Here is a 14553-nt window from a genome sequence, read left to right as displayed (position 1 = left end):
TGCCCAGGATATGGGTTCGATCCCCAGTGGGGGGTGTGCAGGAGGCAGCTGATTGATGTTTCTCTCTCACATCAATGTTTTTATCTTCCTCTCTCTTCCTTTTTCTCTAAAAAGTCAATAAAAACATTTAAAAAAAATAAAGAATGGCCCTGGTTTGGCTTAGTGCGGACCAATGAGTTGCAGGTTCGATCCCGGTCAAGGGCACATACCTTGGTTGTGGTTTGTCCCCAGCTGTGGTTCATCCCCAGCCCTGGTCAGGTCGTGCGGGAGGTAACCATTCGATGTGGCTCTGTCACATCAGTGTTCCTTTCTGTCTCTCTCCCTCCCTCCCACTCTATCTTATGATAAATGGAAAAATGTCCTCCGGTAAGGAATAAAAAAAAAGAATGACAAATGTGTTAGGATGCTAACATTTGGGAAATCTAGGTGCACTTATACTGGAATTCTGTATACAGTTTTTCTATAAGTCTAAAATTATTCAACATAGCCTTCCCGTTGTGTCTCAGTGGATTGAGCATCCCATGGACTGAGAGGTCCCAATTAAATCCCCAGTCAGGGCACATGCCTGGGCTGTGGGCTCCATCCCCAGTAGGGGGTGTGTAGGAGGCAGTCAACCTATGTATTTCTCTCACATCAATGTTTCTATCTCTTCCTTCCTCTCTCTCTAAAAAAAAAAATTCAAAATTGTTCAACATAGAATTTAAAATAACAAAAAACAACCTCCAAAAAAGCCGGTTCTCAGCACCTTGGAAAACCTTGATATTTGATGACCTGTTGGATAATACCTGCAAAGGACTTTATGATTTGTGCTAGGTCCATAGGAAGGGGGCACTTTTTCTTTTTTTGGTTAATCCTTACCTGAGGATATATATTTTTTTCAATAATTTTATTGATTATTTTAGAGAGAGAGAGGAAGGGGGAGAGAGAGAGATGAAATAGAAACATCCTGCTAGGGATCAAGTCTTGCAACCCAGGCATGTGCCCTGACTGGGAATCGAGTCAAGACCTCTCAGACCATGGGACGATACTCAATCCACTGAGCCACACCAACTGGGCTGAAGATATTCTTTCATTAATTTTTAGAGAGAATGGGAAGGAGGGAGGGAGGGAGAGGAAACATCAATGTTAGAGAGACATATCAATTGGTTGCCTCTTGCATGACTCTGACTGGGGCTGGGGATTGAACCTACAACCCAGGTATGTACCTGTGGCTGGACTCGAGCCCACGACTCTTCAGTCTGCGGGCCAACATTTTAGCCTCTGAGCCAAACCAGCCAGGGTGGAATGGGACACATTTGACAGTGTATCTTCGTCATCTCTTCAAATGGTAGAGAGGTCTTAACCTGGTATTCTTTGTATACAGTTCTGGAAAGGAGCCATTTAGGTTCCCCCAGATTTGCTAGGGTGCCAAGAGTCATCTACTATAGGAGAAATCCCACACCCCATGAGTGAGAACAGCAAAGCTGTGATGAACCAGTCCAGAGATTGTGAGTAAAACTACACCCCACTGCTGAGCAAGGCTGGGATGGCCTCCACTTCGGGTCCTTGCTCTGCAAAAAATGTTTCTTCTGCCCTGGCTGGTTTGGCTAAGCAGTAGAACTTTGGCCCTTGGACCAAAGAGTTGCGGGTTCGAGTCCAATCAAGAGCACGGAACCGCAGTTGCGGTTCATCCCCGGCCCAGTTCAGGGTCATTCGAGAGGCAGCCAGTCTATGTGTCCCTCTCACATTGATGTTTCTCCCCCCCCTCCTTCTCTCTCTCTCTCTCTCTTCCTTCCACTCTATCTGAAGATAAATAGAAAAATATCCTCAGGTGAGGATTAAAAAAAAAAAGGTATTTCCTCTGGCATACAGTAGTGTTAGGCACACTATAGGGGGTGTATTTGCATATAAACAATTTTCCACCTGCAAACAAGCCTTCAGTTTTTGTCTAGAGCTGGGCAAGACCTTACTAGGAATACAAAAAGTGACTTGGAGGCAGGTCCTAGAGGAGAAAGGACATCACTGTGGAGGCCTCTGATGAATCATTTTCCCCTGCTGAGCCTCATTGTTGGTTGTGGATTGGATTAGGGATAAGGATTAAAGATAAACCAGGAAATGTCCTAATGGGCTGCCTTTGTGCACCTGGAGCTGGAATGAGTGTTGGAAACCCAGTGCTCCAAGTTGAGCTGTTAGTTTTGTTCCAACCCATTTGCCATTTTCTCTTCTGCAGAGCATTAATCAAGTTCACCTAGAGCCCCAGACAAGCACCCTCTGTGGTGCTTTATGGAGTCCAGCCTAGACTCCTCTGCCTCTCCTATTCATGTGCCCAGGAGTTCTCCCTGAGGATTGCCTCCCACCATCATCAGAGACTGAACCTCTTTAACAGCCTCCCAGCTGTCCTCTGCCTTCAGATCTCCTCCTCATCCGTTTTCAGTCACCAGACTAATCCATTGAAACACTAAAACCCTTTCATGACTCTTTTGCCTTTAGGATACAATTTTGATTTCCTGGATTGACATTCCTGGCCTGGGGCCAGTTGACCTCTTTTTCCCCTTTCACTCCCTTCTACCCTCCTTGAAAAAACTACCTGTCCCCCAGACATCTGTCACCCCTTGCTGTCACCTTCTTGTTTCTACACACATTTCTATTCCTTCTTTCTATTCCTTCTGCCTGGAATACCTGTTTTGGCCCTTCCCTCTTATCTTTACTGCTCAGCTCTGATGTTACCTCCATAATCTAACTCACTTATCTGAGTTGGGTTTCCTTCCTCTGTTATCCCATCCCACCCTCTGGACAACAGAATTGACTTGAGGGAAGGGACCACAGCTCCCTCATCTCTCTCTTTTTTTTATCCTCACCCGAGAACATTTTTCCATTTTTTGTTCAGATAGAGCTGGAGGGAGGGCGGGAGGGAAAGAGAGAGAGAGATTGAGAGAGAGAGAGAAACATCGATGTGAAAGGGACACATCGAGTGGCTGCCACCCGCACAACCAACCAGGGCCGGGGACAAACTGCAACTGAGGTACGCGCCCTTAGCGGGAACCGAACCCGGGTCTCTCTGAACCACAGGCCGACGCTCTAACCGCTGAGCCAAACCAGGTACGGCTTTCTTTCTTTTTTTTTTTTTAATCCTCACCTGAGGATACTTTTTCAAATATCTTCAGATAGAGTGGGAGAAGGGTAGAGAGAGAGAGAAACATTGAGAGGGACACGTTGACTGGTTGCCTCCCGCACTATCCCAGCCAGGTCCGGGAACAAACCACAACCAAGGTACCTGCCCTTGACCGGAATCGAAACTGAGATTCTTTGGTCTGCAAGCTGACACTAACCGCTGAATCAAACCCGCCAGGGCTCTCTCATCTCTTGACTGTCCAGCACAGGCTGGTAGATGTGGGTTGATTGATTGCTACCATCACTTGTCCCAAGATTGGAGCATCTTGCCAGTTCTTATCTTGTGGCTTTTATTAATTTTTTTGAGGCCCATGTAAAGCCATCAAGATGTTGCTAATTTATATAATTGGCCTTTGGCCTTTTCCCCACTGTGCTGCACACAAGACAGGAAGTACCTCTAAACCTCAGACTTGGCTTCGGGACTGTGCCTACACCATCCACAGGATTGGGGAACATTTCCACTCCCCTTTAACTCCCTGTGTCCAGGCAGCAAGGGCCTGTCACTGACCAGCAGCTCCTCTCTTTGCTAGGAGTTGGTGAGGTCAGGCCTAGGGTCCTCCATGGAAGAATTAGTCTTTTCTAAGGTGACAGATTGTTCTTGGTTCTTAAATCTAGCCAAGTTTGGAATTCACATCTACGTTGTCCTGCCAGTAGAACCTTCTCAGTCACCTAAGCCTTGACGACTCCAGATTTGGATTTGGAAGAAAGAAGTTTAGGTCCCAGCTCTGCCATATGCTTTCTGGCCTTGAGCAAGGCCCTTCACTTCGTGACCTCTGCTTTCTCACAGATGTGGCGATGTTGACAGTTCCCTGTTCCCAATGGTCATGTATAGGAGATTCTTAGAAACAGTTATATTTTTTCTTTTTCTAAGTTGTAAAGGTAAGACATCTTAGTGAAATATTCAGATACCTTAGAGGAAACTGCCATTTCTTGTGTATTCTTCCAGATCTTTCTAGTATATTATACCTTATCACTACATGGATTCTTTTGTAAGATTTCCTATCAACAGATACTTTGTAATTTTTAAATTTTTTTTTCTTTATTGATTTTTAGAGAGAGAGGAAGGGAGAGGGAGAGAGAGAGAAACATTGATGAGAGAGAACAATGATTGGCGGCCTCCTTTCTGCCCCCCACTAGGGATCCGGCCCACAACCTGGGCATGTGCCCTGACCCGGGAATCAAACCGGCGACTCTTGGTGCATGGGTCGATGCTCAACCACTGAGCCACACCAGCTGGGCATAATTTTTTAATTGTTATAGATAGACTTTAGGAAACTTTATCTTCAATTTTTCCTGCCCCCACTACCCTCCCAATTTTCCTGTTTTTATGATTTTTTAATTAACTTTGTCTCCAGATCTCAGCTTGATTTGGTGATCAGTTCTCTTCAGAAGGAACTTCTTGTTTTAGAGCTTGTAACCTTTGTAAACCAGGCCACAGGCCGCCATCACTGTTTGGGTCTGACGTTCCAGCAATGACAGGAGCTACCCAGGAGGACACAGCCACAGGGAAATGGGTTCCGATAGTGGGGTAGCAGCTGAGCACTTGTTGATTTGCTGCTGTCATGACCACAAATGTTTAAAAATAATTTGTAAGGAGGGAGAAAGGAAAAACAGTGGTTTTTGTTTGGTGCCACTGCCTTATCAGTGGTGGAGAGCAGGCAGACCACAGTCATTCAGAAAGGAAGAAGGCACTGTCATGCAGAGAAGAGAGCGGAGGGGAGGGCACAGGTGACCCAAAAGTGCTGTTCAGCCTTATGCAGAGTGGTAAGAGAACCGACTGGTTAGGCATCCTGGTAGGACACAGGGATTAAATGAAGGTCTGGCACATGTTGTGCTTTGGTAGTTATTGGTAAGCACTTTATGTACGTCATGATCACATTAAATCTTCACAGCACCCTTGTGAGAGCAGATCTTATTGTGATCATCCCATTTTCACAAGAAGAAATTGAGGCTTAGAGAGGCTAGGTCGTTTGTCCAAGTTCGCCACACCTGGAAAGTTTTTTTTTTTTCCCTCACCCGAGGACTTTTTTATCATGTTTTTTGTTTGTTTGTTTGTTCAGATAGAATGGGAGGGAGAGAGAGAAACATTGACGTGAAAGGGACACGTCAAGTGGCTGCCACCCGCACGACCCAACCAGGGCCGGGGACAAACTGCAACTGACGTACGTGCCCTTAGCGGAACCGAACCCGGGTCCCTCTGGACCGCAGGCCGACGCTCTAACCGCTGAGCCAAACTGGCCAGGGCTGGAAAGTGTTTAAGTGTCACTGCACACTGCCTATCTTAGAGTGCTACCAGACTTTAATTATTAGCATTACTAATAATAGCATTATGTCTGTTTTTAAAATCTGAACTTCACAAGAGCCTTGTGACATTTTCTTAATCCACTTTTGCAGATGGGAAACTAAGGCCCATCAAGACCAGATTGCAATAATGGGCAACATTGTCAGCAACCTGCCTTGTTTTTTCTTTCCAGACCCACATCTCCCCCAGCCCCGGCTTTAGCCTGTTTGAGCAGCTCTCGGGCCCCAAGCCCAGCTGCAATTTTTGTTTAAAGCCTCACATCTTTTCTCTGACTGTCAGACAACAGTCACGGGAATGTCCTGTGCCATCTTCCCTCGGTGAGAGTGGTTGGCAGAGAGCAGCAGATGCCCAGAGTCAAGGTCATGTGCCACTCAAGTGCTGGGCTGGAGAAAAGACCCTGTCTCCCTGCTGCTTGTGACCGGGCAGGGTGGGTCTGAATGTGGAGGGCTCTGTCAGATTCTGTGTGAGTGTGCGGGTGGCCGGGCCGATGGATGAGGGGCCGCGCACTGGGGTCCGTGGAGCTCTGTACTTGTGCTCTGCATAACTTACCTCTGTGCTTTAGAATCTTTTCATCCCCTTCTTTTATAAATTACAATCTTTACATACTAGTCAGGATGTTCCACTTTAAAGGTGAGAGTCAAGCTCAGGAATCACTTGACATTTTTTAGAGGAGAATTAGAACATTTTGCTGCAGAGTCTTAATGGGTGGTTTGCATCATTCCAAACTGGTGTGCTCTGGGGGGTAGCCATATCCATTTGAAGTGTTTTTGTGTGTGTTTTTTTTAAAGATAAGCATGTTTTCTATCTCGTCTCTGTTCCTAGGGAGACAGTATAACATAGAGGTTGCTGAAGGTGACTTTTGAATCCATCGTAACCCTGAGCCTCTCCAAAGCCTCAGTTTCCCACCTTTTAAATGGGAATGGTAACAGTTGTACCTATCTCATTCTATTTTATTTTTATATGAGAGAGCTCATTCTAAATGTAGGATATTATATGCCTTTTTAAAAAAACTAAATGTTGTAAAAAAAAAAAGTCACTAAACAGCTGCTTAAACATAATTTTAATAGCTGAATAAATAATTCATTCTGTCAGTATATTACATGTAACCATCCTGTTATTGATGTGAGATTATTTCCAGATTTTGTGTGGTATAAATAACATGGCAGTAACCATTTATACATAATTCAATCACCAGCCAAGGGGCATAACCTTTTATAAAGATCCTCAATACCACATCATCACGTGGTTCACTGAGCACTCACACCCACCAGCCCTGGCTGACAGAGCTGGCCCCTGGCCTTCTTGTTTAGGTTCAGTAATCTTGGTCTTTAATTTGGTAGGCAAAAAATGGCATCTTGTTTTCAGGTCATTTCTGAGAAAAAGTACTCTCCTTTCCCCCATCAACAGCTTCATCTGCTGCCTCAAATTCTTTTCAGAAGAGAGTGAGATGTAAACAACAAGAGACCGCTTTCTTTTTCTGTTTTGAGCTGATATGTGATAAGGTCGTAGACTGGGTCGCACTGGGGAGGTGGAAGGGTGGCCAGGACTTGGAGCCCAGAAGGGGCATTTCAGAGTAAGTCTTCAGGGGAGCTATTCTGAAGGTGATGTTCTGGAGAAAGAGATCACAGTACTGTGTGGCTGTGGAGACAGACAGAGGCTTATGAGTATGCCCCTTGTGGATTCCGAGCTCTGCATTCAAGGGCAGGGCCTGGTGCTGTCTGGGTTACTTCTGAGTTCCTAGCAGAGATCAGCACAGGGTATGGGGATGGAGGACAGCTACTCAGGACATGTTGGGTGGAAAAAAAATGAATGAATGAATACATGCACACATACTGTTAGCATTTTTTAAAAATCCTCGCCCAAGGACATTCTCATTGATTTTAGAGAGAGGGGAAGGTTAAGAGAAAAACATTGATCAGTTGCCTCCTGTACATACCCCAACTGGGGATCAAGCCTGAAACCTAGGTATGTGCCCTGACTGGGAATTGAACCACAACCTTTGGGTGTATGGGATGATGCTCCAACCAATTAAGCCACCTGGTGAAGGCCACACGCAAACTTTTAAGTTTCTGGCTTAAAAAGAAAAACTAAGGGTGAGGTGAATAAAGTAGAGGGAGTTTTGTGGAGCCAAGATATACAGATGACCAGACGCCTTAAAAGGTAAGAGGCTGAGAGAGCCAGACACATGGTGGCTTCCCAAAGTACTCCTGCCTTCCCTAGTCCAGTTTTGTCCCTCCTTTGAGGTCACACCCACGGGCTGGCTGTTCTGCACCTTTAGATTCCAGGCATGGCCTTGAGTCTTGTTTCCCTCCTGAGGACAGATGGTGCACTATGTATCTTTTTTGTTTTTTGCTGGGAATTCCTGTCTAGCATGTTTGTAAATACTTGTTAAAAAACAGATCCAGCCCTGGCCAGTTTGGCTCAGCCCCTGCACCAGAGAGGCCCGGGTTCGGTTCCTGCTAAGGGCACGTACCTCGGTTGCACTTCTTTCCTGGCCCCTGTTGGAGTCGTGTGGGTGGCAACCAGTCGATGTGTCTCTCACTTCGATGTTTCTCTCTCTCTTCCTCCCTCTCTCCCTCCCTCTCTATCTGAAGATAAATGCAAAAATGTCCTCAGGCAAGGATAAAAAAAAAAACCTGGTTGGTGTGGCTCACCACCCACGGACTGAAGGGTTCTAGTCCCAGTGAAGGGCACATACCTGAGTTGCAGGTTTGATCCCTGCTCCAGTCAGGGTGCATGCGGGACGCAACCAATGGATCTGTGTCTCTCACATCAATGTCCCGCCCCCCTCCTTCCACTCTTTCTAAAAATCAATGGGAAAAATATCTTTGGGTGAGTATTAACAAAAGAAAACAAATGACGGATCCATCCTGGGTATCTTGAAAACTGTATTCAATTCAGTTAGTAAAAAGCAGACCTGGTTAGGATCTGCGAGGACCTCATGTCACTTGTCAAGAGCCCTGTCCCGTTATGTGTGGCTGTTTGCCTTCCTTCCCATGGAACATACTTTGTCAGTGCTACCAGGGTGCAAGCCCGTGTTAGGAATTAAATAAGTAGTGAACAGAATAGAAATGGTCTCTGAGCAAACATCTAGCAAGGAAGACAAGTCAACCCTTGTACAGTGAATTTACAGATGATTGTAAGATGACAAACAGATTAAGAGCCGTGAAGGGCCCTGGCTGGTTTGGTTTAGTGGTTAGAGCATCAGCCTGTGGTCCAGAGGGACCCGGGTTTGGTTCCTGCTAAGGGCACGTACCTTGGTTGCAGTTTGTCCCCGGCCCTGGTTCAGTCGTGCAGGTGGCAACCACTCGATGTGTCCCTTTCACATCAATGTTTCTCTCTCTCTCTTCCTCTCTCTCCCTCTCACTCTACCCGAACATAAAATGAAAAATGTCCTTGGGTGCGGATTAAAAAAAAAAAAGCTATGAGGGGAGAGTCACTGTAGTCTTCAGAGCTCACAGCTGCACTAGTCGTGGTAACTTGGTTAAACGAGGAAGTTCAGCATGAACAAGTATGTCAGCTCCAGGGGGCGGCCGACCTGGGTTTATGGAAATTGGAGCAGAGTAGCCACAATTCTGGAGTATTGGCGTTTACTGAATTTTTAAACCACACATGGTACTGTCCTGGTGCTTTACGTGGATTAGTTCACCTAATCCTTAAACCTCGAAAAGTAAATGCTCTTAAAATTCTTATTTTATAAAGAAAGCTCAGGGACATTGTCACTTGCCCAAGGTGACAGTAAATGGAAAAAATAAGGGATCCAGCCTAGATAGTCAGGCTCCAGAGCTGGGCTCCTCACTACTGCACTCTGCTGCCTGCCAACTCCCAGGAAGGGCTGTGCAGAGAGAAGGTGCAGTGGGCCCTCCGGCAGCTCGGGAGCCTTCCGAGAGTGAGTGGAAGGGACAGCAGTGTTGGAGGCTGGGGGACCCGTGAAGAGGAGCTGGGGGGCCTGGCTGCTCAATGAGACTGCCCCATTCCACCTTCATTACACTAAGAGTTCTTTTTCTGGTTCCCTCCTTTTGCTATCTTGTAAGTAGTTGGGTTTGCCACCCTCACTAAATGCTTTTTGGAGGCAGAACATGCATTTGGCTCTCCCCTGTCCTACTCAGCCTGGCACAAAGTCAGCGCTCAGTACATATTTATTGAATGAACAATTGACTAAATGTCAGACCTAGTGTTTTACCTTAGAAGACAGGTAATTGTCTATGAGGATAACTACTTCTCACTTTCTTTGAAGTTTGTGTAACTCAGGAGTAGAACTGGTTTCCAGGCTGTTCCCAGAGTGAATGGCTCCACTGAGTGAGCCGGCTTGCTTGGGAGGAGGTTTATCGGTAGGTGGGGGAGAGCTGGAGATGGGGGCAGGGGTGTTTGACATGGAAAGCTTTAGGCGTCAGTCAGGCAAATGAGGTTTTTATATAGATTTGGCTTTCTCTCCCTTAATTGAGCTGTTTTAGGGGACAGTAATAGACTTGGGGCTAATTTGCAACATTAACTATTTTTTAATCTTATAAAAATATTTTTTTTCGATGGCCTTAGTGATTATGCTAAATATAATCACTATTTAAATGCAGTTAAGATACTTGTTGAAAGAAATACAGTGATTAATAATACTGCTTTCCAAGTGCCTATAGTAACAGTAATCTGGTATTCTGATTCAATTTAAATTTGAGTTCATTTCTTTTTACAGAAGTGGTAGTTATTCACAGGTACACAGCTTTTGTTCTCATGTGAAAAGGTGCTTGGTTTCTCCTTTTCAAAGTTTGCCTTTTTTGTTACATGAGCAAGACCTGAACTTCAGCAGAGACACAAGCCTGTCATCTATAGCAATAAATGTCATTTCCCTGGCCTTCAGCAACCTGAGTTAATTAAAAGGTTCAGATGAAGTTAATCAAGTTTGGGACTCTAATTTTGTGCACTGTTTTGATACGATTCATGAGTCATCTTTTGGCAGAGCATCTCTCCATTCCTGAAAATGTTTGATCTTAATGGAACAGTTTTATAATCTGGAAACTGGTGGGGAGGTGCTCTTCAGAAATGCAGAGTCAACAGTGATGTGTATGTGTCTGGCTATTTGGGAGGGGTGGAGAGCAGAACAAAGGGGAGAATTTAATAAGCAAGAACTTGTCAGGGGCTAGGGTCAGTTCGGAGGCTGCTGCCTGTCTAGAGCATGGGCTTCTTCCCACCCCCACTAACTGGAGTGCTGACATTCGAAAAAGAGTGAAAAATACAGCTTCTGTTTGCTTTGCTACAAATAAGTGGCCTTCTGACTGGCCTCCTTCCCAGAGGCCCTGAGAGGCCTTCAGATGTGGTCAGCGAGGTATCTGGACGGTGCCAGCCTGCCGGCCCTCATCCAGGCAGCCTGCACCAGGAACAGGCAAGGGGCCCAGCGAAACAGCAGGGCCAGCTGCTGGCTGCCTTCACTCCTCTTAGTGTCACCTTCTTTCTTTCTGAGATGAAACTGGTCTTACTGTTGATAGGCAAGGTTTCGTGTGGCCTCCGCCTCCATTTCTCACCCACTGAATTAGTAACTTAAAGTTAATAGACCAATTGAGAGAGGGCAGAGCCTATCTGGGAAATGCATAAAAATGTGGTTGAATGGGAGTCCTCCTGAGGTGGGGAGCAAAGAGCCAGACTGCTTGGAATCCTTGGGGCTGCATTCCTGATGGTCCTGCCATTTCTCCTGGATTTGATTAGGGTTAAGAAGCACAGAGTCTGAATGTCAGAGTTGCCATTTCTGCCCTAATACTTATTGGCAGTTACATCGAACAAGACACTTAACCTCTCAGAAGTTGTTTCTTCATCTATAAAGTAGGGAGAGTAATAGGACCACCCTACCTCACCAGGTTATTGTGGGTGAGTGTTAATGTATGCACAATATTTAGAACGATGCCTGGCACATAGTAGGCACTGTTGGTTTTGCTATTATTTGCTATTTTGCTGTTATGATGATTTGAGCTTTCTCTGAGAGCTTATATTTAACCAAAAGATGAAAAGCTTTGTGGTGAGGTCTGAAAAAAGGATCCTCTTCTTTGTCCCATATGACAGTTGATGCTTCTGTCCCAGTGACACAGAAATGAGAGGATTGCTCAGGCAGTACCAGTTGGGGCCCTGTTGCTGTCCACCACCCTGACAGCCTGAAATTAAGCAGCCACTCACTGTCCACGTGGTTGCCACTGGGTCTTGGATTGTTCGGTATGAGCGGCTGTACTTGGCATTGCCGTGGTCATCTGCTCAGGCAGCACTGACACTCGTTCTGGGTTTGTGGTTGTGTCCTCTCAGGAGCGATTGACGGGAGTAGTGCTGACATTCAATATCATGTGCTCGGAGTGTCCTCTGCTTTGGCTGGACTAGGTTTCCAGATTCCTTTGTCTTCACAAGACATTGCTGGAAAGGAGGCTGGGTCTAACCAGGGATTAACTGCCTCTTCTGCAATCTCTTCTCCACCCTGCCCCCAAATGCTTCTGTGATTGCATTTATTTACTCCAGATTGGAATTCCAGCAACACATCTGCAGAGGTAGACGCTAAGCTGAGGTGAAGGCAGATCAGTTTAGCAACATCCAAATGGCCATTGGCCTTGAGTTGGCTGCCAAGTGGCCAGGTACAATTGAGGGTTCTAGGAGATGTGTTCTTGAAAAAGAGTAGAGTCATGTTTCCAGATGGCAAACAGTGTTCAAAACAGGTGTTCCTGAGCAACCCTCCCACCCCCCCTTTCTTTTTTTATCCTCACCCGAGGACATTTTTGCATTTATCTTCAGACAGAGCGGGAGGGAAAGAGGGAAGAAGAGAGAGAGAAACATCGATGTGAGAGAGACACATCGACTGGTTGCCACCCACACGACCCCAACCGGGACCAGGGACAGACTCCAACCGAGGCATGTGCCCTTAGTGGAAACCGAACAACCCAGGACTCTCCGGTCCGCGAGCCAACGCTCTAACCGCTGAGCCAAACTGGCCAGCCCCCTACCCCCCTTTTTAAATCCTCTGATATGCAGAACCCTATACTAGGCATTTGAAAGTTGCCAGAGAAACAGACCAGAGGCCTTTTTCTGACGCTGGCACTAAGAAAGGCATAGCCCAGGCGCAGTCTGTGTCTTCTTTTACCTGAGCCTCAGTGGTGTGGGATCTTCTTGGAATACTTATAGCCCATTTATGAATTTCTCTCAGGCTTGAAGCCATCTGTTGTGACTCCTCAATTCTCTCTTCTCTCCCCATCGTCTTCATACATACAAGCATCAAGTCTCACTCATCTGCCCTTGTCCCTTCAGTGCCTCTCGGCCAGCCGGACACACCGTGAGTGCTCGGTCTTGCTGGTTGAATGAGTGAGTTTGTACTCTTTCTTAGAGAGTGGTTTTCAACCTAGGCTATTTGTGAGTCTTAAGAAAACAAGTAGAAAGAGAAGGACTCATTTCTTAATCTGGGGTGGATTCCAAGTGCGTTTTTACAGAGCCTCACAGGAAATTGCCTGAGTTTTTAATCTACCTTTATTTTTAGGGGAGAGCCTCTTATACTGATAGAGCGGATAATTTGCTGAATAAGTTCACTTTATCAGACAGCAAGTAACGATGAAACTCAAATGGAAGCTCTGTGTAAACTATAAAGTTCCCTCCAGGTATAAGGTGCTACCCTACAGCCCCCAGGGAGCCACATATTTCTGTCTCCACTGATATACACAGCTTGTGTGATGGGGGCGTAGTGGCCTAGAGAATGGCTTCACGCCTGCCTCGGGGAGTACCCGAATGCCATCACCCTGCACGCAGTGAACATTGTGGACAGGTATAATGGCAGTAGAAGGGGTTTGTATTTTTATTGATCTTATCATGCTCCTGCCTATGTCTTTTTGGTTGGGCTAAAAATCCAAGCCTTGTTAGGGTCTTGTTCACAGTAGCTCTGATTTGCTGCCATCATCTCAACCTTTCTCTGGTTCAAAACCAAAATTAAACACTCGTTTCTGAAGGTTGACATAATTGTTGTACTAAGGGAGGTTTTGTTTGTAATGACTTGCCTGTCTGATGAGTCTGAGCATTTGGCTGGCCTTTCTGGCTAAAGCAGCCCTTTGAACTGGTGCCTAGAATGCATGCCTCCCGCTCCTGACCTCTCTTCTGGGTCATAATCGGGCCTTTTCCCTCTACTGGAAGCTTCCCCCTCCCCAAACACATACTTCATTCAGTTATTGCTTCCTCAGGGAAGCCTTACCTGACACCACCCTGCAATGTCAAACCCTCTGGTACACTATGCTGGCACTCATCACAGTCATTTTAGTTATTTGTATAATTATTTGATTGCCTTTCTGACTATTTGTTGAATAAATGAAAAGTGTATTACCTTTCACTTGGCCCACTTTTTTTTCTTTTTGGTTAATCCTCACCCGAGGATATTTTTTTTTCTTGATTTTTAGATAGAGTGGGAGGGAGGAAGAGAGAGAGAGAAATATCGATGAGAGAGAGACACATGGATTGATTGCCTCCAACACGACCTTAACTGGTTCGGGGAATCAAACCTGCAACTCAGGTATGTGCCCTTGACTGGGGATAAAACCCTTCAAGTCTGTAGGCCAACGCTCTCACCACTGAGCCAAACCAACCAGGGCAATTTGGCCCACATTTTTTTTTTTCTTTATTGATTTTTACAGAGATGGGAAAGGAGAGGGAGATAGTAACATCAATGAGAGAGAAAATCAATTGGCAGACTCCTGCATGTCCCCCACTGGGGACTGGACCCACAACCTTGCATGTGCCCTGACCAGGAATTGAACCGGCAACCTCTTGGTGCGTGTATCAACGCTCAGCCACTGAGCCACACTGGCCAGGCTTGGCCCACATTTTAATTAGTGTATAATTCCTAGAGAATTAAAATTTTTTCTTAATTCTCAACATCTACAAGCATTTATTATTAAAAGACTTGCTTTATAACCTCCCTTCTTTCTCCTTTCCCAGTACTCCTGAAGTTCCGCACGGATAAGGGAAGAGACCCTAGTTGTGATACCTTTGGGGAAGATTGTGAGCTGTTGCTCCAGATTCGAAACGATGTGCTTGACTCCCTGGGTGTTAATCCTGACCTGCTTCCCGAAGACTTTGTCAGGTTGGTCACAGCATTTATTAGT

General features: G+C 45.9%; 1 protein-coding gene across 6 annotated transcripts in view; it reads left to right on the top strand.

Annotated features, from left to right (window-relative positions):
• SAE1 (SUMO1 activating enzyme subunit 1) overlaps positions 1–14553 on the top strand; it is an 81893-nt gene that overhangs the window by 50284 nt on the left and 17056 nt on the right. For 5 of the 6 annotated variants that reach the window (XM_036275232.1, XM_036275233.1, XM_036275234.1 and 2 more), the window contains exon 7: positions 14387–14531. In XM_036275232.1, coding sequence (XP_036131125.1) covers positions 14387–14531 — 145 coding nt within the window. Of the gene's footprint in view, positions 1–14386; positions 14532–14553 lie in introns of those variants that run through there. The other variant, XM_036275237.1, reaches the window with a different exon arrangement.

This window comes from Molossus molossus, unplaced genomic scaffold (genome assembly GCF_014108415.1).
Source record: "Molossus molossus isolate mMolMol1 unplaced genomic scaffold, mMolMol1.p scaffold_m16_p_21, whole genome shotgun sequence".
Lineage (NCBI taxonomy): Eukaryota > Metazoa > Chordata > Mammalia > Chiroptera > Molossidae > Molossus > Molossus molossus.
The sequence above is the reverse complement of the archived record's forward strand: the minus strand, read 5'-3'. Positions and strand labels throughout refer to the sequence as shown.